At 40.7% G+C, this 23,752-nt stretch overlaps 1 protein-coding gene across 1 annotated transcript; it reads left to right on the forward strand.

Annotated features, from left to right (window-relative positions):
- Window positions 1-19,160: 19,160 nt before the first annotated feature.
- On the forward strand, window positions 19,161-19,433 carry THITE_2038289 (uncharacterized protein; the record flags this gene model as incomplete). Its single annotated transcript, XM_003649629.1, has 1 exon — window positions 19,161-19,433. A coding segment is annotated over one exon (273 nt), but the record flags the coding sequence as incomplete, so codon positions are not given.
- Window positions 19,434-23,752: the final 4,319 nt, after the last annotated feature.

Genomic DNA, 23,752 nt, shown 5'->3' on the forward strand with positions numbered 1-23,752 from the left:
TATATATAGTCTAGCGGTTGAGGTATAGGTCAATAGGAGATACCTAGGTCTCGCTTTCTAGGTTATAGACTAATATAGCCTTATATACGTTAGCGACCACCCGAAGGTAGCCCAACTACGTTATACTAAAGCTATATACAATCCTATAGGGAGTCCCTCCAATCGACGTTAAAGTATACTATATAGCTACTCTATATAAGAGGACGCTTCTAATAACCTTGATATAGATCTCCTAAGTTTATATAATATATACCCTATACGTCTTCGCTATAAGCCTTATAAAAGCAAACTTCTATATAGCTATCTTCGCCTCTACCGCCTTCTTATATACCTTGAACGAGAGCTTATAGTCTAGCTATACGCCTAGGAACTTCGTCGACTCTACCAATATAAGCCCTAGCTAGCCTTCCTCTAAAATGTTAACGACCTCTATATATAGCCACTATACCCTAAAAAAAAAAACTTTCTCTTCTTTCTGCTTACTTGCATCCTCGCCACAACGCCGACAAACCCTTCAAAACCACCACCATTCGAAAGCTCTTGCCGAGCCCTATCTAGCCGTACTGACCACCACTACGCGCAGTCCATTACGCGAGTATAGGAGGTGGTGGAAAATAGGGCAATCTAGCAATGGCCGACCGGCGGTTAGACTTTTCGCCCTTACGTGACCTACCCGCCCTACTAGGCCGACGCCTAATGGCTAGCAACGCCGTTTATAGCTACCAAGCGATAGGCGCCAACAACCCTACCCCCGCAACGCCTAAAGGAGGAAGGCTAGCCTAGGCTAGCCCCTTCTAACTACGTTGGCCTAGCCAAAGGCCTATTAGGCCTAGAAGGAAATTCAGAGCCTTTAGAGCAGCCTGCTAGCCCTAGTGCTAGCTAAAGCAAAGGCCTAGGCCTAGAGTGTTATAAGCAAGCTAAAGGAGGCCTACTAGGCTAGTGGTCAAGCCGAAGGCCTAGCTTTAAAGCCTATGAACCTACCTAAACAAAGCCTATAGAAGCTTATAGCCGAAGAAGTTAAAAAGGCTATTATAGAAACTAGCTAATAGAAGCTGCAAGCTCGAACCTAGGCTAATATAGCTATAGAAGCCCCTCTAGAGGACTCTATTGCCCCCTAAAAGGTAGTCCTACCCAAGGCTACTAGAGAGCTTACAATATATAGGGCTAGTATACTAGCCGAACTAGCTAAGAAGACCCTAGCCTAGGTGATCTAAGCTGTCAACTAAGCCTTAGAAAGGCCTAATAGGGCTATAGTAGCTTAGAAGCTCCTTAGTAGAGATATAATTCTAACTTTCAAGGACCTAGCTACTAAGGAATAGTACTTAGCCAACTAGGAAAAGTAGGTCCCAAAGGCCTTTAGCCTATAGGCCTAAGAGGCTATAAGGACCTTTGTAATCCTAGTCAAAGGGGTATACCGTAAAGACCTAGAAGGGGTCTTAGAGGCCACTTTCTAACAAGAGATTAGCCTCTAGAGCGTTGACAAGGTTAGATTCAAGCTTCTAGTAGCCAAGGGCTATACCAAGGCTACAATCCTTATTACTTTGGCCGACTAGTCCGAGGCTACAAAGGCCTATAAAGAAGGCCTACTTTAGAGGGCCTAGCTATTCAACTATGAGCTATACTAGCTAACTTTGAACCCTACCCAGTGCTTTAAGTGTTGGAAGTGGGGGTATATCCAACACTACTACCGTAAAGAAGCCCTATGCCCTAGCTATAGAACTAAGGCCTATAGCTAAGAAGGTAGATAGGCCAAGACGGACTGCCCTATTTACAAAGGCCTTTAGCTACCCTACTGCCTAGCCTATAGGGGAAAGCACTTAGCCTAGGATAGGAGCTGCCTAGCCTAGGTCTAGGTCAAGGCTAAAGCCTAGAAGGCCTACGCCTATCGACCCTAGACCTTTGCCTAGGCCCTAGCTACTAGGCCTAGTCATTAGTCTCAAGATAATAGTTGAATCTTTGCCCTCGACCTAGTTGAACCCAATAGCCCTAGCTTAGCCTAGCTATTAAAATGGCCCTATAGCAGGCCTAGCGGTATAGCAGTTGTAACCTAGGATATAGCTTAGGACCCAATATAGCGCCGGCTCGACTACAACTTTGTAAGTTTAATTCCTACCTAGGGCTTTGCTTTTTAAACTAGCTAGCCTAGCTAGCCACCTAGCCAACTACCTAGCTAACTAAAGGCCTAGAGCTTAACCTAGCTAACTACTTTCGACCGTCCAATAGCGCTATAACTATATAGATTCTATCGTAGAACACCTAGAGTAGCAAAGAGGCAATCGAGTCCCTGCTTAAGGAGTCCGATTTCGATATCCTAGCTATCTAAGAACCGTAGATCAACCTATTTACTAAGTCGACCTACTACCTTTGAAGCTCCTAATACTACTTAGTCTATAAGCCTAAGGCCTAGGCAGCCCTATATATTACTAAGCGCTATAGGGTTAGCCAATAGGACTATAGTATAGAGGATCTCTAGTGCTAGGTCTAGCTAGAGTAGGGCCTTAAGGTCTAGTCGGTTTATAACCCTCTGGACTCTAAGGAGGTACTAAGCAGGCTCCTATAGCTGCCTGCCCCTATAGTGCCTATAGTCCTAGCGAGGGACTTGAACCTCTACTACCCCTATTAGGACTGGTATAGCTAGCTAGATTAAAGGGCTAACAAGCTATTTAATCTAGCTATCTAGTAGAATCTTAAGCTCTATACGCCCTATAGGGCTATAACTTAGGCCCCTTAAGGCTATCGGCTAGCCTAGCTATCGACTATCGACTACATTTAGGCCTCTATAGGCCTACAAAGCACCTACTACGGCCTAGACACTAGGGGGCGGTCCAACTACTACCCCTAGGCCCTCGAAGCCCTAGTATCTAGGCTTAGAGGATGCTAGGATAGCTATCTAACGGGGTAGGCCTAGGGTATAATATAGAAGGACAAAGTAGAAGCTAAAGCAAAGACCTTGCCTATTATAATAGGGCTTGCCTTAAGTAAGCTTGCTAGGTAGGCTATAATAGCCTAAGGCCTATAAGAGGCCTTCGACAAGTTAATAGCCGAGCTATAGGCTATTATAAGCTACACTACCCCCTAGAAACGGCCCTACCAAGGCTTCTAAGCCCTATAGTAGTCCCTAGTAATCTAAGACCTTCGAAAATAGGCTAGGCAAGCTAAGAGGGCCTACAAAGTAGTCCCTACCCCCAAATACTAGACAAGCTACAACAGGGCTACCAAGGTGCTATCGAGGGCTATTAAGGCCTTTAAAACAGCTAACTAGAGGGCTACCCTCTAGGAGGCTAATAACAACTAGGCTCTACTATAGAGGCTAGAAAAGTAGGCTCGGCTTAAGAGCTATACCCCTGTCGACCCCCCTAAGCTCCTAGCCCTCTAAGCGGCCTAGAGGGCCCCTAGCCTAACTACCTTTGAGGCTAAGGCCCAAGCCCTTATAGACCAGTTTTTCCTGAACCTACCTATCGACCTCTCTAATATCTAAGACCCTAGCCTTGCCTAGGACTAGCCTAGCCAATTTACTATCGAATAGAGGGTAATACCTAAAGACATTAGCTAAGCCCTATAGAGCGCTGTTTCGTAGAAGGCCCTAGGAGAAGACCTCCTACCTACTGGCCTACTCAAGGCCTATAGCCAACCGCTAGCCTAGATCCTAGCTATATTAGCTACTAGATGCCTATAGGTAGGGTAGTTCCCTCTACACTTCAAAGTGGCTAAAACGGTAGTGCTATAGAAGCCTAGTAAACCTCTAGTAGCCTACTAGACCCCCGTTAGCTATAGGCCTATCGCTCTATTACCTACTATTAGCAAAGTTATAGAGGTAGTAGTAGCGAAGAGAGTTATAGAGGCTACTAAAGCCAACGGCCTGCTCCCTAAAGAGCAAATAGGCAATAGAGCCTATATGTCTACAGAGCTAGCGATATAGCTAGTAGTAGCCTAAGTCTAAGAGGCTTAGAGGCAATGGGTAGTAGCCTTGCTCCTATAGCTTGATATCTCTAGGGCCTTCAATATAGTCAACTATCCTAGGCTCCTAGCTACCTTTCGAGACCTCAGCTACCTAAGGTGGCTAGTTTTATAGACTAAGGCCTAGCTAGCCGACCAATCGGCTATCCTTTACTTCGATAGGAAGGCTATAGAGCCTATCCTAGTAGTGGCGAGGGTCCCCTAAGGCTCCCCTCTATCCCTAATGCTGTTCCTACTCTATATTAGCACCCTATATAGGGTACTAAAAGAGAGGTATCCGTATCTGAGCCTAGTAGGGTTTACCGACGATACTAACCTACTAGCCTTTAGTAGGACCTTGGAAGTCAACGTTTAGCAGTTAGAAAAAGCCTAGGATATATACCTATAATAGGCTAAAACCTAGGGTATAGCCTTCGTAGCTAAAAAAAGCGAACTAGTACACTTCAATAAAGGCTATTAGCAATAGGCTACCCTAGTGCACTTAGCCTTGCTATAGGGGCGAGGAACTAGGCCTATATAGCCTACCTAGTTGGCTAGGTTCCTAGGAGCTTAGCTAGACTAGAAGCTACAGTGGGGGGCCTATAGGATAGCTATAGAGGGCAAGCTACAGACCTAGGAGTATACTCTAACTAGGATTATTACAAAGACTTAGGGCCCTAGCCTAGTCTAGGCTAGGGAAGTCTATACTAAGTATATACACAGTGCTATAGCCTATAGCGCCTCTATTGCTTATACTCCCACCCCCCTCTAGAGCCAGTCCCAAGGTATTACTAGGAGCCTAGCCAAGGCCTAGAACCGTAGCCTCCGAGTAGTTACTAGGGCCTACCAGGCTATACCTACCTATACTCTTAAGACCGAAGCCTAGGTTCCCCCTCTAGACCTATACCTTAATAAAAGGCTAGTAGACTTTAAGAGGCAAATTCGACAACCGGTCCTCCTAGAGGGCTAAAGGCCTATCGACATTGTAAACAAGGCTTGCCTTAAGCTCTATAAGAGGTTTAGAAAGCCTAGAGGCTAGAGGGAGCCCTAGAGGGTACAAGGGCCGTAAGAGCCTATAACAGTAGAAAAGCAAACACTGGCGGCACTACAGTGGGCTAGCTATAAGCCTACTAAGCAGGCGCTTAGAGAGGCTTAGGAGGAGCGATAGAAGCAAAGGGTTCAGGTATAGGGTAGGAAGCCTAGGAGGCTAGCCAACTAGGACTCCCCTATTTTCCTCTTTACCAACAGGGCCTTAGCTCAGCATCAAGGCCTAACCAAGGCCCAGAGCTCTCTACTAACCTAGGCCAGGGTAGGGGCTATAGGCCTTCGGGGCTTCCTTTTTAGGGCCTAGGTCCTAGACGTCAATACCCCCCTCTACGCTTACGGTGAAGGCGTAGAAACAGTAGAGCACTTAGTAGTCTAGTGCAGGCACCCCCCAAGGCCTAGACCCTAGGCACCTTAGGCTATATGGACCCGCCTAGACCTCTACTACGTACTACGTAGTAGAGGAGCCTAGGCCCGTAGGCTTACAAAGGGGGTAGTTAACTAGCTTCTACAGTTAGGCCAGCTTCTAAAGTATAGGCTAGCCGCAAGGCTAGACCTTGCCTAGGAGCCTAGCCTAGGCTAGCCCTAGGCTACTGGGCCTACTTGGCCTAGCTACTCTTTTTCCCTTTTCCTTATAGTATTGGGACTCAGACTCGTTCGTTCGTTTTCTTTTTCCTTGATTCTAAAGGTCAGATACAGGTTTTTCATCCGGCCTTCGGGGCACGGTTTTCCTATATATAAGCGGTAGGAGGACTGGCGAGCCCTAGCTAAGGGCATATCGGGGTAGGAAATAATAAATATAGCCACTATACCCTTATAAAGTAGATAAGCTTGCTCTTCGCTAGTTTAAACTATATTCTCTACTCTGCTATCTACTTTTTATATTCAGTATATCCCCTCTTTAATATATAGTAGTACAATAGCGTATCCTATTTAAACGTAAAAAGGTTAGTATTGTCTATATATCTAACCGTTAGAAGCTCCGTATACGCCTCGAGGGTATAGTATAGGGGGGTAACGAAAAGGATAACCAGAGCTAGCGATAGTGGTCAACCTTGTAGTGTACCCTGCTATAGGGCTATAGGCTTGGCTATAACCCTGTTAAACTATAGGCACGCTATACGATCCTCGAAGTAGCTCTTTAGGAGTATAACCAGCTTTCTCTTAAAACCTATCTCCTAAAGTATATATAGTAGCTAGACCTAGTCGACCTAGTCGAAAGCGCCTTTTAGATCTAGCTATAGTAGCGAGGCGTAGGCTCTATACGCCTATGCTATCTTTACTACGTTGGTCACTACCTAGACCGCTACCTCTGTCGACCTATATTGCTAGAAGCCTATCTATAATTCTAGGAGCAGCTTATACGCCTTAGCTATATACATTACCTAGTCTACAACGACCGCCTTAATAACCTTGCCTACTATACTAAATAGCGATATTAGGCGATATACTCTAGCTTCCTTTAGCTATTCTAGAGACTTCCCTAGCTTCCTAAGGATAACGACTTATATAGTATAGAATTTATATAGGAAGTGCTTAAGCCTAAAGCAGGTATATATAATCGCTATTACTACCTTTGATAGCTTGTCCTCTTTATCGTAGGCTTTAAAGAACTTATTAGTAAAGAGATCTTCGTTAAGCGCCTTGTTTGATCCTATATAGCTTATAATTTATATAATCTTAGTACTACCGACCTCCTAGTCGATAGGCGTAGTATTATAAAAAGACTCCTTAGGCTAGTCTTAGCTAAGGATTTTATTATATTACGCTTGCAATATAGGGAAGAAGCGCCCCGCTAGCGCCTCCGCCTTTTAGGTATACGTTACAGCACTCTAAGGCTCGTTAGGTCTTGGCTAGAGCGTTAGTAGCGCTAGAGGCTTAGGGCGTTAGTGGCTTTAGAGCTAGGCCTACCTCTTGATATCCTATATTAATTTCTGCTCCTTCGACGCCCTAGTGAAAGAGTAGCGCTAATATAGCGTCTATAACCATTAGGCGTAGCGCTTAAACCGCTATATCGCTTTGCAGTAGTACGTTTAGGAGCTTGTAGTACAACTCGACTACTAGGTGCGTTTAGCTTTCCTCGTCTCCTATATTGCTTTGTTAACCTCGAAGTTCTACTAAGGCGTGTAGGACCTTTAGTTAAGCTTCTAGTATAGCGCCGCTATATTTACAATATTAGTTAGCTTACGTATTAGAGTGTCTATTATACCTTTAAGCTCCTCTACTATACCAATTATACTTGGTAGAGTAAGGAACTGTACTTCGGCTTTATACTTCCTATAGTCTAGTAGCGCCTAATTGTAGCCTAGCAACGTAGTAGCTCTACTACTACTTCCTCTTAGCAGCACTTTAACTACCTAGGGTATATAATCTGAACCTATTAAGTTAAGTAGCCTTAGCTATTATACGCTATTGCCCTATGTCGCCTAGGTGTAATCGATTGTACTATCTTTATTGCCTTGTCGAATCTAGGTAGATATACTATAGGGCGTATAGAGCTCGAGCTCCTATTCTACTACGATCTAGAGTAGTGCGCTCGCTATCTAGGAGATCCTATTATATTTGTTCTATATTAGGTGGTAGGCGTTAAAGTCGCCTACAAGTATATTATATCCCCTTAGCTTCCTCTCTACTATGGTATAGAGTGGCGACCGCTACCCTAGCTCCTAGTTAAGTAAGTAGATGGACTAGACTGTAAAGGGGTCTAACCCCTCCTTCTTAAACGTTATCACTACCTAGTCCTCCCTAGCCTTAGCTGACTATATTACGCAGTCGAGGCGTTTACTTATATATAGCGCTGCCCTACTAGCGCTATATATTATCTTATATCGTCCGCCCCTTTTATAGGGTAGGGCTAGCAGGGCTACGCCTAGGCGGATCGGCGGCTTCTAAACTGCTACTAGCTCGAACTCCTCCCTTCCTTCTAGCGCCTAGTCGAGACGATTTTTATTGCTATTAGTATTCTAATAGAGCACCCTTAGCGTTATAGCTATAAGCTCGATAAGGGGTAGGAGCTATCGTTTATAACCACGTTAGGCTATATAGCCGACCTTGTGTCTATACTATATAGGGCCGCTATATAGGCAGCGCTCCCGCCTAGCGCCTTATCCCCTTAGAACGTTCGTAAAAGTACCTTGAACTAGAATAGATCTATGCCATTGGAACGCCCTACTCTCTAGATATTAGTAGGCTAGCCCACCTTAGCAGGCCGCTTCCTTAGGCGCTACTCCCCTATCTCGCTTTCTAGGCTTCTACACTACGTACCTACCTTTATTACCGTCGTCGTTCGAGGCTAGGGCATATAGAAGGTAAGTAGACGGTCGTTGAACCGCTCTCTTATACACTAACGCTACTCCTTTACTACCTTGTAGCCTACGTCGAAAGCTATATAAAGGCCACTATAGTTGATACACTTTAGCCAGTGTATTGCTGGGTCGATCTTAACTAAGCACCTCGCTTTACACTCTCTCACTATACTTCCCTTCCTATATACCGCATAGACGTAGATTAGGTAGTGTACCTCCTCCTCCTTATAGAACACCGCCTTATATCCCTATTTTCTATATTTAAAGTATAGGATTGTATATACTATACCCTCGAAGCGCTTATAGGGGTAGACTATAAAGTTAAATAGAATACCTCGATCAATAAGCCTTATAGCCTCTTTAACTATATAGAGCTCGATCAATATATATATTGTTTATAGCCCTTAGCTATCTTTGGCGCTACTCTATAGTATATATAGCCTTATATATATAATCTAGACTTTGTTCTCCTTCGCTAGGTCTGCTACTAGGTGGTCAGCGTTGTCCCTATACTTCGTTAGAGCAGCTAGCTAGACGCCCTTCGCTAGTACTACGAAGGTATAGCGTTTTAGCACTACGGTTGCCTCGAACGTAGCTATGACCTATACCTTATTATCCTTATCGGCGAACTACGCCTAACGGTCCTTCTCGAATATAACCACTATATTCCTACTCTTTAGTAGCTTCTATACTACGATAGCGCCACTTCTACTACCCTCTATTGTCGCTTTTATCGTCGCTATAGTTATATTGACCACCTAAACTATATCCCCTATACTCCTATTGACAATGTCCATAGACGCCTACCCAAGGTCTACTACAAGCTTATAAAATAGCTTCTATAGTATATACTATATATAGCCCTTAAGTTGCTAGGGCGCTATTGCTATAGCTATACCCTGCCCTGCTATCTAGGCTTAGGTCCTTATCTACACTCTCCTAGCGCCTACCTATATCCTAACCTAGTTCTTGATCTATATTACCTCCTCTTTAATACGATCGACGCTTTTATATAGCTTATATATATCGTAGAGACAGTTTTACTTATCTTAGAACACTTTATAATAGTATATATATATAGTAGCCTATATATATAGCTATATCTCTAGCGGCACTAGGGCGCGAAATTCCTATAAAAGCCTTAACCATTTATCGCTAGCGCCTTTAGTGCGTATATCCCAATCGTTCGCAGCTCCTATAGGAGGGAGCCCAAGCCTTCGGTCGCGTCGGTTAGGGTATTCGTATACGTCAGCTATAGTGCCACGACCTACGGCGCCCGTCGCTAGGATACCTCTATTACCACTACGACCTGCATAGCCGCTACGCCCCCTCTACGACATCGTAGACAGGGGTAATTAGGCGCGCTAAGAACTTTCGCGTTGTCGGATCCGATTTTGGTCTAGCGGTTTTCAAGTTTTTTGATCAAATCGTTTCAGTTCTCTCTACTACTAGATAGGTAGTACTTTTAAACACTTTACGATACGCTATATAGCTAGTAGTAAAACAATATATTGCATAGCTAGCAGTAAAACGATGTACTATATAGCTAGTAACTAGAAGATGTACTAAGTAAGTTCTATTGTTTTACCACCTATCGATTAATAATTGCTTAGCATTGATCTAGCTATAGACTAGCTTACTTCGTATAGTTAGCATTAAAACAATGTGCTATATAGCTAGCAATAAAACGATATACTATATAGCTAGCAATAAAATGACGTAGCATCTATAGCCCATTGGCGCCCTTAGTCCTCTTTAATATATAAGTGCCATTCAATTAAATAGCGAATTTAATTACTAACGTTGAATTGCTAATGCTATACCTATAGTGAGCTCCCTAGTCTTAGAATATATATCTACTGAACCCAACCTCGATTTAGCTACTTAGTAAGTACTGCCTTAGCTCCTCCCTATCTCCAAGCTTTTGATCCTACGATCGTTACAATTGAACGATATTCCTAGTCTTGCTCTAACCTCTACCTAGCTACTAGACAGCTCTATACTATCCAATGAATTATCTAATAAGAAAGATAATTCCTCTATAAAGGAACTAGCTTCTAGATATAGACATAGGTATATATCCCTAATTCGCTTATCTAGGCTAGAGCCTAGGGTGCTAAATAGTAGCTTTATAATTCCTAATAACATTAAAGAGATCTAGGAACGCTAGTTAAAGAAAGGCGAGTTTACTCTCCTATATATAGCCTAGTAAGCTAAATAACGCTAAGTATCGTATTTCTATAGTAGGAGAGACGCCTTAAAGCAATGGCAAATAAAGACTATATTCTACTACTGCCTCTAGAAAACGCTATAAAAGACTAAAGGGCAAGGCAAACGCAATAGAGCGCTATAGAATATAGAGCTATACTACTATATTCTTTATAAAGTTCAATACGACGATGGCACCGTTAATATCGCAATTCGCTACTCTTCTCTTCTTTCTGCTTGCTTGTATCCTTGCCGCAACGCCGACAAACTCTTCAAAACCACCACCGTTCAAAAGCTCTCGCCGAGCCCTATCCAGCCATACCGACCACCACTGCACACAGTCCATTGCGCGAGTGTGGGAGGTGGTAGAAAACAGGGCAGTCTAGCAACGGCTAACTAGCGGTTAGACTTCTCGCCCTTACGTAACCCGCCCGCCCTACTGGGCTAGCCTAGGCCCCAACACCTGCCGACGGCTAGCAACGTCGACTGTAGCCGCTAGGCGATAGGCGCCAACAACCCTACCCCCGCAACGCCTAAAGAAGGAAGGCCGGCCTAAACCGGCCCCCCCCCAACTATATAGGCCTAGCTAAAGGCCCACTAGGCCTATAAGGAAATTCAAGGCCTCTAGGGCAGCCTGCTAGCCTTAGTGCTAGCCAATGCAAAGGCCTAGGCCTAGGGCATTATAGGTAAGCTAAAAGAGGCCTACTAAGCTAGCGGTTAGGCCGAAGGCCCTACCTTAGGGCCTATAGGCCTGCCTAAACAAGGCTTATAGAAGCTTATAGCTAAAAAGGTTAAAAAGGCTATTGTAGAAACTAACCAACGGAAGCTATAGGCCTAGACCTAGGCTAATATAGCCGTAGGGGCCCCTTTAGGGGACCCTGTTGCCCCCTAGAAGATAGTCCTACCTAGGGCTACTAGAGAGCTTACAATATATAGGGCTAGTATACTGGCTAAACTAGCTAGGAGGACCCTAGCCTAGGTGATCTAAGCCGTCAACCAAGCTTTAGAAAGGCCCAATAGGGCTATAACAGCCTAGAAGCTCCCTAGTAGAGATATTATTCTAACCTTCAAGGACTCGGCTACTAAGGAATAGTATTTAGCCAACTAGGAAAAGTAGGTCCCAAAGGCCTTTGGCCTATAGGCTTGAGAGGCTATAAGGACCTTCGCAATCCTAGTCAAAGGGGTATACCGTAAGGACCTAGAAGGGGTTTTAGAAGCTACTTTCTAATAGGAGATTAGCCTCTAAAGCGTTAACAAGGTCAAATTTAGGCTTCTAGTGGCCAAAGGCTATACTAGGGCTATAATCCTTATTGCCTTAGCCAACTAATCCAAGGCTACAAAGGCCTACGAAGAAGGCCTGCTCTAGATAGCCCAACTATTCGACTATAAACTATACTAGCCAACCTTGAAACCTACCTAATGCTTCAAGTGTTGGAAGTAGGGGTATATCCAACGCTACTACTATAAAGAAGCCCTATACTCTAGCTATAGAACTAGGGCCTATAGCCAAGAAGGTAGGCAAGCTAAGACGAACTGCCCTACTTGTAAAGGCCTTTAGCTATCCTACTGCCTAGCCTATAGAGGAAAGTACTTAGCCTAGGACAAGGGCTGCCTAGCCTAGGTCTAGGTCAAGGCTAAGGCCTAGGAGGCCTATATCTACCGACCCTGGACCTTTGCCTAGGCCTTAGCCACTAGGCCTAGCCACTAGTCTCGAGACAATAGCCAGATCTTTGCCCTCGACCTAGTTAAACCTAATAGCCCTAGCTTAGCCTAGCTATTAAAATAGCTCCGCAGTAGGCCTAGCGGTATAGCAATTGCAACCTAGGAGGCAGCTTAGGACCTAATATAACGTCGGCTCGACTACAACTTCGTAAGTTCGATTCCCACCTAGGGCTTCGCTTTTTAGGCTAGCTAACCTAGCTAGACACCTAGCTAACCACCTAGCCAACTAGAGGCCTAGAGCCTAACCTAGCCGACTACCTTCGACTACCTAATAGCGCTATAACTATATAGATCCTATCGTAGAATACCTAGGATAGTAAAGAGGCTATTAAGGCCTTGCTTAAAGAGTCCAATTCCAATATTCTAGCTATCTAAGAACTATAGATCAACCCATTTACCAAGTCGACCTACTACCTTTGAAGTTCCTAATACTACTTGGTCTACAAGCCTAAGGCTTAGGCAGCCCTATATATTACTAAGTGCTATAGGATTAGCTAATAGGACTATAGTATAGAAGATCTCTAGTGCTAGGTCTAGCTAGAGTAGGGCCTTGAGGTCTAGTCGGTTTACAACCCTTTAAACTCTAAGGAGGTACTAAGCAGGCTCCTATAGCTACCTACCCCTACAGTGCCTATAGTCCTAGCGAGGGACTTCAACCTCTACTACCTCTATTAGGACTAGTATAGCTAGCTAGATCGAAGGGCCGACAAGCTACTTAATCTAGCTATCTAGTAGGATCTTAAACTTCGTACACCCTATAGGGCTATAACTTAGGCCCCCTAAGGCCGTTGGCTAGCTTAGCTATCGACCATTGACTATATTTAGGCCTCTCTAGGCCTACAAGGCACCTACTGTGGCCTAGACACTAGGGGGCGGTCCGACCACTACCCCTAGGCCTTCGAAGCCCTAGTATCTAGGCCTAGAGGGTACTAGGATAGCTGTCTAACGGGGTGAGCCTAAGGTATAATACAGAAGGACGAGGTCGAAGCCGAAGCAAAGACCCTACCTATTACAATAGGGCTTACCTCGGGTAAGCTTACTAAGCAGGCTACAACGGCCTAGGGCCTATAAGAGGCCTTCGACAGGTTAATAGCCGAGCTATAGGCTATTGTAAGCTATACTACCCCCTAGAAATAGCCCTACTAGGGCTTCTAAGCCTTATAGTAGTCCCTAGAGATCTAAAATCTTTAGAAATAGGCTAGGTAGGCTGAGAGGGCCTATAAGGCAGTCCCTACCCCTAAGCACTAGACAAGCTACAATAGGGCTACCAAAGTACTATCGAGGGCTATTAAGGCCTCTAAAACAGCCAACTGGAGGGCTACCCTCTAGGAGGCTAGCGACAACTAGGCCTTGCTATAGAGGCTAGAAAAGTAGGCCTAGCTTAAGAGCTATACCCCTATCGACCCCCCTAAGCTCCTAGCCCTCCAAATGGCCTAGGGGGCCCCTAGCCTAACCACCTTCGAGGCCAAGGCCTAGGCCCTTATAGACCGGTTTTTCCTAAACCTACTTATCGACCTCTCTAATATCTAAGACCCTAGCCTTACCTAGGACTAGCCTAGCTAGTTCGCTATCGAACGGAGGGTAATACCTAAAGATATTAGCTAAGCCCTATAGGGCGCTGCCCTATAGAAGGCCCTAGGGGAAGACCTCCTACCTACTGGCCTACTCAAAGCCTATAGCTAGCCACTGGCCTAGATCTTAGCTATATTGGCCACTAGGTGCCTATAGGTAGGATGGTTTCCCCTACGTTTCAAAGTAGCTAAAACAGTGGTACTATAGAAGCCTAGCAAGCCTTTAGCGGTATACTAGACCCCTACTAGCTATAGGCCTATCGCTCTATTGCCTACTATTAGCAAGGTTATAGAGGCAGTAGTAGCAAAGAGGGTTGTAGAGGCTGCTAAAGCCAACGGCCTACTTCCCGAAGAACAAATAGGCAATAGGGCCTATAGGTCTATAGAGCTGGCGATATAGCTAGTGGTAGCCTAGGTCTAGGAGGCCTAGAGGCAACGGGCGGCGGCCTCGCTCCTATAGCTCGATATCTCTAAGGCCTTTAATATAGTCAACCATCCTAGGCTCCTAGCTACCCTTCGAGACCTCGGCTACCTAAGGTAGCTAGTTTTATAGACTAGGGCCTAGCTAGCCGACTAATCGGCTATCCTTTGCTTCGATAGGAAGGCTAGAGAGCCTATCCTAGTAGTAGCAGAGGTCCCCTAAGGCTCTCCTCTATCCCTAGTGCTATTCCTACTCTATATTAGTACCCTATATAGGGTGCTAAAAGAGAGGTACCTATACCTAGGCCTAGTAGAGTTTGCCGATAATACTAACCTACTAGCCTTTAGTAGAACCCTAGAAGCCAACGTTTATGTCATACGCAACTGTGGCAAAGGCACCTATGACCGCACCGCGGTTAGGGGTGACGAGCGTTCCCCTTAAAAAGGGAACCTTGCCCACAACTCTTTTGTAGAGACTAGACTACATCAATATACTTTTGTGATATATACTAGTGTTTAGGAGTGCCGCCTTATCAGTTGACGAGACTAAGAGGCATTGATCTTTCTTACCCTCTTACATTTACCGCTAGATAGTTACTAAGGGCTATCTACGTATAATAAATAGTGCCTACTAACGATTTAGACCTATTTGCTTTCTATTGAAGGGAGCTAAATTCGATTTAGAAGATATTATAAGTTACGCTTAGTAAGTTGTATAGAGTAGCGCCTAAGGTAGATAACGCTCCTTTATAAAGGAGTAAGCTTTAAGAGACATATTATATAATAAACTAGTTTACTTCGCTAATATCGTCAACTTGGCCCTAGATACCCTAAAGGCGTTAGGAACTAGACGAAGTTAAGCTTTATAAACGTAAACGTCTATAAAGACGCCTAGTAGATATTTAAGTTTATTAAGGACTTTAGAGTCATCTACAACGTCTAGTAGGTTATTGACATTAGCCTATAAAACCTTAAATACCTAGAAGCTATAGTATCCCTTAAGACAATATTAGAAGGAGACAACTATATACAATGCTATACTTAAGAACTATATATCTTAGAGTATCCTCCCTCTTAGATATTTAACAACTATATTCTATATACCTATCTTATATCTATTAAGTATAAAGTTTAGATAGTAGTTAGTAAATACCTTATCCTAGACCCTAGGATCGAAGACGCTACCTTAGAGACTAAGGACTTAACCTAAGGGACGCTAAAGACCTTAGTACTAAAGAGTTGGGGACTATAGGAGACCCTAAAACCTTAGAGGACCAACAATTAGCAATCGGGACTAGCTATACTACTAGAAATATTAGCAAGGACTAGATATAATCCGATCGAGAACTAGCTATCAACTTTATTAAGCTTAACCTTCTAGAAGTAACTAGAGCCTTAGGATATACCAACTATTCTTTAATAAAGATATAAAATCTATATTACTAATAGCTATAATCTTAGTAGACACTACTAAGAGCTACTAAGAGGATTATAGGATCTACTACCTTAGAACTAATAGTCTAAAGAGGAAGACTTATTATCTCTGATAGCTTAGCTAAATAGCGCCTTCGACTAGGTTCCCTAGCTATTGTTATAGACGCTAAGCTAGCTATCCTAATACTTATCTAAACTTCTTAGACTAGATATAGTTATCTATAACCCTAGAATAGAACGTATAGACAGTTTAGTCGATTCCAGTGTTTTCTCGCTATTCTAAAAGATACTAAGCCTACTATATAAATAATAGCCGCCCTAAAAGGGACCCTCTAGACAGATAGCTAGATCTACTAGATAAGCGACAACCGCTATAGATACCTAAGTCGCATTTACTATATAGGACCTCCTTACCTAGATAGCTAGAATAATAGAGAACTTGAACGTTATAATTAAAAGGGCGAATAGGGCTATAGCTAGAGGAGACTATTAGGCTAAAACCAACGATAGGAGCATTATATCTTTATAGGTACCTACACTTATATTAAAATAGAAGATTTAGGACATTAGTCTCTTTTAGCTAGATATAGAGAACGACTCTAAGGAACCTTAGGACCTATAGTACAATAAGTAGTAGCTATACTATAGGGATATTAACCTTTAGGTTTAGCGAGTAGACTAGGTTATTAGATATTACCTAGTAAGAGAAGAGACCCTATATATAGAGATATAGACCTTGCTCTAAGGTTTAGCGCTATAGTGGTATAAGTAGTAGCTCTCCGCTATAGAGAAGGTAGCACTGACTATATCTATAAAAGTATAGACTAAACGTTTAAAGAAAGAGTTTAGTATTAAGAAATATAAAGTAGAGAAATAGTTAAATAAAAACTAGTATACTATAAAGGACAACTACGAAGATAAACTAATTAGGAAATTCGCTATAGAATACTTTAAATATATATATATCTAGGGAGATACTACTAAGGAGCAACGTCTAATACGTCTATACAATAGCCTTTATCCTAAACTTCGCTAGCTCTACCCTAAACTAGATACGACGATAGAGATAAGTATATTCCTTAACATCGTTGATACTAAAGTATATATCGTTAGAGACAAACTCCAATAGGACGCTACTAAGGGCTATATTATTAGCTATAGCTATATCGCCAATAATATAGATATAGAGTACAACGAAGACGGACAAGGAGATAGCTAGGAGGACAATAGAGCCTTTTAGATAGGAAAAGGTAGAAGAGGATATTACGATTATTAGAGGAGAGATAGGGATAGACCTTAGTGGACTAGAAACAACTAGTGTAGAGATAGCGACCGAGTATAGCTATTCGATAATCGAAATTTCTATAGTACAACTAGATAAAGAAGAGGATACCGACTATTCAACGATTATAGAGGAGGACTTAGACTATTCAATGGCCTAAGAAAAGGCGACAATAGCAACTAGAGTAAACGACTTCGATAGCTCTAACGGATTTATATATATATATATAAGAAGCAGTTCGAAGATAGTACGTTTATATACTATAGTGAGATTATAGTGATAGGAGACAACGAGGATACTAATCTTTACTATAAAATGCTAGAAAAGGTTAGATATATTCTTGTCGACGAATATAACACCGAAGCCGAGGATAAGGAATTAGAAGACAAGGAAGCCGATAGTTCTTACTATATATATTATATATCTCGCTAGCCTAGACTAATCTAGAACAAGCTACTATAATAGCTTCTATGGATTTAGCAATGTACCGCCTATAGCAGAGTCTTCGCAATATATTACAAGCTTTTCGAGTATATAGTAGACGACGGTAATAAAGACAAGTGTAAACCTATATAGCCTCAAATAGACCATTAGCGTAACCTTAGTGACAACGAAGACGATCCTAAAGGTAAAGTAGTAAACTTCATGTTAACCGAAGGATAGATTATAGAAGTATAGCTATATATACCGCTACTGAAGGCGTTAGATAAGTAAGCTACGTACCTTATAATCAACATTAGTGCGAATCTAGGTGAACTAGGTACTAAGGTTTACTTCGATATAGGTAGTAATACCAACCTTGTCGATAAAGAGTTTATCTCCAAGTGGGCTAAACACCTATATTAGATTGACGTGAAGCCGTACTTCGTCAAGGGCGTTGGAGCCTATATCGAAGTTAAGAAGTAGGTCGAGTTCGACTTCTATATCCAAGGAATTGTCTATAGTACTAATATAAAAGGTTATTTCACTATAATAGCCAACGTTATCGAAAGTTTAGAAGTAAAACTGCTAATTAGAACTAACTTTATACTTTGCAATAGAGTAAAGATTGACCTTAATACGTTAACCTATTACTTCTAGTCAGTCTATAATATAAAGGTAAGAGTGTATATAGAGCGAAGGAGGACGATATAAAAGGTAAAAGATATAAACACTATAATAGTTGTACCTATAATGGAATATCTAATCGAGACTATGTTTAAGCCTATAGACGCCGATAACTATAATATAGACAACTAGAAATATAAGCTCTACTTCGCTTTATACGTCGAAGGCGTACTAGACGCTATTGTAGACACGAAGAGTATATACTAGGCCGTTATATAGAACAATACCGCTCGTCTAATCACTATTGTTAAAGGACAGTGTATTGGACACCTCCTTTAATATAGCCTAGAGGAGGATATCTAGGCAATGGTATAGAACTTTACGCAATAGACTTAGGACAACGTTATAGAAGACAAATATATATAGATAACGACGATTAAGTAATAGAAGCCAAGTGGTAAGGAACTAGTGATAGAGATGCTAATAGAGGATAAGTATAAGCTACCTACTAAGTAGGAATTCTATATACTATCCTATAGTATCGAGAAGCTAGACAATATTCTATATATTAAGTTAGTAGTAGGGGTAAGCATCTATAGTAGAGATAAACGGTATATAGAAGAAATGAAGGCACTGCTAGACAAGTATAATGTCTTCTATAACTATGGCATTGTCCCTATACTAAAGGAGTAGAAGATGAGAATCCCGCTTATCGACGGATAGTAGAACTAGCTTAAACCTATTTAGATCTACCTACTAAGCACTAAGGACTAAGCGATTGTCGACAAAGAATATAACAAACTGTATATATAAGGGAAGATAGATTTTATAGACTAGCCAACTCCTATTGCTTACCTAGTTTTTATAGTCTACTATATAGTTGCTAGAAAGACGAAAGGCAAAGCCGTTGTAGACCTCTAGCCCCTAAATACATTAGTAGTACTAGATATATACCTATTGCTTGACTAAGACGACATTATAAATATAATAATAGACAATATAGTCTTTATAGTATTCGACGCTTCTAGATTTTTCTTCTAGCTTCTAGTTATAGAAGAACATTGTGACTATATAGTAGTTATTAGTCCTAGAGGTTTAGAACGCTTAAACGTTATATTAATAGGGTTTAAAAACTTATTAGCGTTTGTATAGCGCTTTATAGACCGCCTATTCTATGAATATAAGTACTTTGTATATACCTATATTAATAATATTATTATCGTTAGCAAAGATATAGAGGAGTACCTTAAGTATATTAAGACGGTTCTCGACATCTTAGATAAGATATACGTTTATATTTCTATAGAGAAGTCCTTTGTAGCCTATCTGTCAATGAGACTCCTTAGTTATATAGTCAATAGCGAAGGAGTAGCTAAGATAGATGATAGAATCGCTATATTCAAGAAGCTTAAGTTCCCTAACACCCTAGAAGCCTTAGAGCAGTACCTAGGTATAGCTAGATAGCTATATAAAGGCATCCTATAGTATATAGCAAAGGTATAGCCCTTGTAGAACTATAAAACTAAGCTCCTTACCTAAGGGAGAGTAAGTAGGGACTTTCCTATCGCTAAGTCGAAGAACGCTAGGAAGGCATTCACCTTAAACATTAAATTTGAGCCTACGCTAGTGGAACTAGAGTCCTTTAGGCTATTGTAGAAATACCTATATAAGCAGTACTTCCTATACTATCATTGTCCTAATAAGCTACTGTTTATTAAGCTTAATGTAAGTAGCAAGGGATATAGAGCAATTGTCTTTTAACTTTATAGCGAATAGGACGATATTAGTATCTTTAGCTAAGATATTTTAAGCAATAAGATCTAGCCTATTATATTCCTATCCTAACTGACCTCTAACGTAGAAAGGAAGTATAGGAGTATAGAAGTAGAAGTCGCTACTATTATATAGGTAGTTAGGAAGCTCTAGAAAATAGTATAGTTAAACCAATATCTAGTAAATATCCTAATAGACTATATAGCAACTAGAGGTATTATAAAATATATGTCTCTTACTACTATAGACCTTATGAAAGCTAACCTAAAGCTCGCTAACGCTATAAACTAGCTATCCTAGTTTGACCTTAATATCTTCTATATACTAGGAAAACTCAACGTTGTACTAGACGCCTTGTTACGTTTACCAACTTTTAAGGAGGACGCTCCTAACGAAACCTAAGACGCTACTAATGAACTGGAGGACATTTAGTCTACTACTTAGATCGACACTAAGGAATACTACGCTATAGACACTAGCACCTTTGAGCTAGTTATCAGTAATAAGTTTAGAGCTAAGTTGGCTACCACTTACTTTAACGACTATAGGTACAACAAGATTATTAGGAACCTCTATAATATAGAAGAATAAGCTAAGAAAATCACTAAATAGAAAGAATATAAGGAGTAAGAAGGGGAGCTACGAAAAAGATAGTACTGAAAGCTATAGATTGGGCTATATAAGCTAAAAGACAGACTCCTCTACTATATTAACTACGAAGGAGTAAGGAAGCTCTATATCTCTAGTAGCTATATTAAGGACATTCTTATTGTTATATATAACAACATTTACCACTTTAGTATAGACAATATAATAGTGAGCCTATTAGCATTCGCCTTTAGCTAAAAACGTTGGATAATATATAAGTATATCTAGTACTGCCCTATATATAGAGAAAACTAGACTTTGAGAGAACTAAAGCCTAGAGACCTTTAGCCAATTTGGACATTGCTATAGCCTTTCTACACTATTACTATAGATTTTATCATTAGTTTACTAGCTATACCCTCTAAAGGGACTCTATAGTCGATAAAGAAGTATCTAATCCTCAACGCTATATATACTATTATCTACAAGTTTAATAAGAAAAAGCTTCTTATAGCTAGAAACAATAAAATATTAATAGAGGAATAGATAGTTATAATCCTTAGAGCATTGACGTATATAGATTAGGAACTCCTAGTGCAAATTATTAGTGATAAAGACCCTAAGTTCACCTTAGACCTATAGAAGGAAATCTTTTGTATCTTAGACGTTAGCCTCCTTTTCTTAATAGCGTATCACCCTTAGATAGACAGTTAGTTAAAAAGGACGAACTAGACAATAGAAATCGCTATTTATATAGAAGCTATAGAGAGACTAGGAACGCTATAGCCTTTGCTTCTCCCTACACTATAGTATAACCTTAATAATATACTTGTAGTTACTGTTGGAAGATCGTTAAACGAGTTAGTATATAGCTTTAAGCTACGCTCTATTCTAGATATCCTTTACTATAAAAAGGGCATCGTCGCCTTTGTAGAAGCTATTAGTGTTCTCTAGAAACAGTATTAGGAGGAAGTAGTAGAATAGATCGACTATATAGGCGTTATTACAAAGATATACTACAATAATAAGTATACGTCTACTAAGTTCGAAGTAGGAGACACCGTTTATTTACAACTATACAACGGATACTATCTCCTAAGCAAACTTAAACGAAAGTAGTTACTATAATAGGTAGGACCGTTTAAGATTGTCTATAAAATTGATAGGAATGCTTATAAACTTGACTTTCTAGCTAGTTAAAAAGTTTACTCTATAGTTTTAGTTTCCTAGTTATAGAAACTAGATTAGAGGAAGGACCTATTTAGCTATAACGTAGAACCTCCTAGCCCTATGATCGTTGATAGAGATAAGCATTAGGAAGTTGATAGGATTATACAACGGTATATTGTCTAGAGGAATAGGAGACCTAAGGTCGAGTATCTAGTACAATAGAAAGGTTTTACCGCTAAGGACAACCTATAGATCCTATATATCTAGCTTATTAACGGCATTAGAGAGCTTGTTAAAGAATATAAAAGGGCGTACCCTATCGACTAGGAGAAAGAACATTGTAACAAGGGCATTGCTATCAAGGAGTAGAAAGCAGTGATAAAGATCCTTCGACCCTAGAACTAAATTGTCGTTAAGCTACTATAGAGAAAGGGTAGTAACTAGTGATAACTATACTGTTATTAACGTTCTCTTTTCTTATTTCCTCTTTCCCTTTCTTTCTTTATTTGTTTATACCTTCTTTGATAAAATATATTCGCTTTAGTATATCTATTACCGTTATACTACTACTAGATATATAAGCATTGTTCTCTATCTTATAGATTTCCTTTTCTCTTTTTCCCTTTTCTTGCCTTGTACTTAGACAACACTATCGCTTCTAGTCACGAAACTATAGTCATTCAGTTTATTAAGCACTCTACTTAGCCTAGTTTTCCTATATATAGATTTGTTGCTAGCCTTGACTTGCAATAGTTAGGAAGAGCTATCCTATTACTACGAAGGTATAGGGCTCTGTACCTTGAAGGTAAAAATTTCTATTTACTAGCCGCTATTAGATAATAGCACTGTTCGTCGGCTATAGTCGCTATACAATTGTTTTTATTTACTTTCTAAACGGTTTAACGTAAGCCATTGCGATTTTCTTTTCCTTTATATATTATACCCTTTATACCTATCTCCTATAGTACTTCTATATTGTAATCTGTTATATCTATTATACGATCAATCTTCAAGTGTCTTCTATACTAAACTATATATATTTGTATAAATAGCTGTCTATTGGTATATACTTATACTATAGTTGTAACCTAAGACAATTCGCTATATACTCTTATAAGACCTACTACAATAGCGAGACCAACTAAATAGTCAATTCGTCTAACTCGTTTACATCATTAAGTAGCGAAACGCTCGAAGCCGACTATATCGATATTATAGAAGGAGATATATAACCAGCTTTTATTATATATAAGATACCTCTCTATAGAAGAAGAGCGACTACTAGAAACTATACTACTAATACTAAGAAGAAAGAAAGCGCTTACCTCGCTATAAAATAAGTAGGAGGTACAAAGAAGGTCGCTATTATACCTAACATTTCCCTATATACTATAGACGAGTATATAGCCTAGCAAGCTACAACCAAGTACGTCGCTACTAGAACTATCTATAACAACGAAATAATAGCTACTAAGAAAGCTGATATAGCTAGAGCGATCTAGAACAGTTTAGAAACTATATATAAGGAGATATTATAGAAAGTCTCAAATCCTATTATAATCACTAATAGCAAGTACAAAGCCGCTAAGGACAATGAAGGAGAACTCAATAGCGATATAGCGTAGGACCGCCTAGATACCCTCCTAACTTATAAATATATAGAGGGAGAGCAGCCTCTATAGTATACGCCTAGAATCTAATACCTTAAAGCCAATAGCGCTATAGCTACCTATATATAGTGTGAAGGGCCTCGACAGGCTATATATATAGTATCCGACAACGAAGTTATTATAAATAATGACGATCAAGACGCCTTAAACGACGATAGTACCGAATATATAAGCGACGAGGAAGACGTAGCCACTGAGCTATATCGTATCCTAGAGCTATAGGAAACTTATATATCCTACGGATACTCTTGTCGCTCTATGAAAGCTGTAAATAAGTATATCGCTACTATAAGCGAAGCTCTTGCTTATATATATATAGATTTTAGCTATAATAAAGAGTATATAGTAAAACTTATAATATAGTTTACTAGATTCTATTACGTAGTCCCAAAGAAAGATTTTAGTAGTAAGCCTACTAGCTTCGCTTATAACCTATATATCTATAGAATCAAAGGGACGATTAAGAAAGCCCTTAAGGAGTTCTAGGAGATCGGTATAGTAATAGCAAGCTAGATACTAACTACAATCGAAATTCTCGCTTTACGATATATGTTGCCTAAGGGAGAAGGCAACCTATCTATT

This window comes from Thermothielavioides terrestris, chromosome 1, assembly GCF_000226115.1.
Source record: "Thermothielavioides terrestris NRRL 8126 chromosome 1, complete sequence".
In the NCBI taxonomy this organism is placed as follows: domain Eukaryota; kingdom Fungi; phylum Ascomycota; class Sordariomycetes; order Sordariales; family Chaetomiaceae; genus Thermothielavioides; species Thermothielavioides terrestris.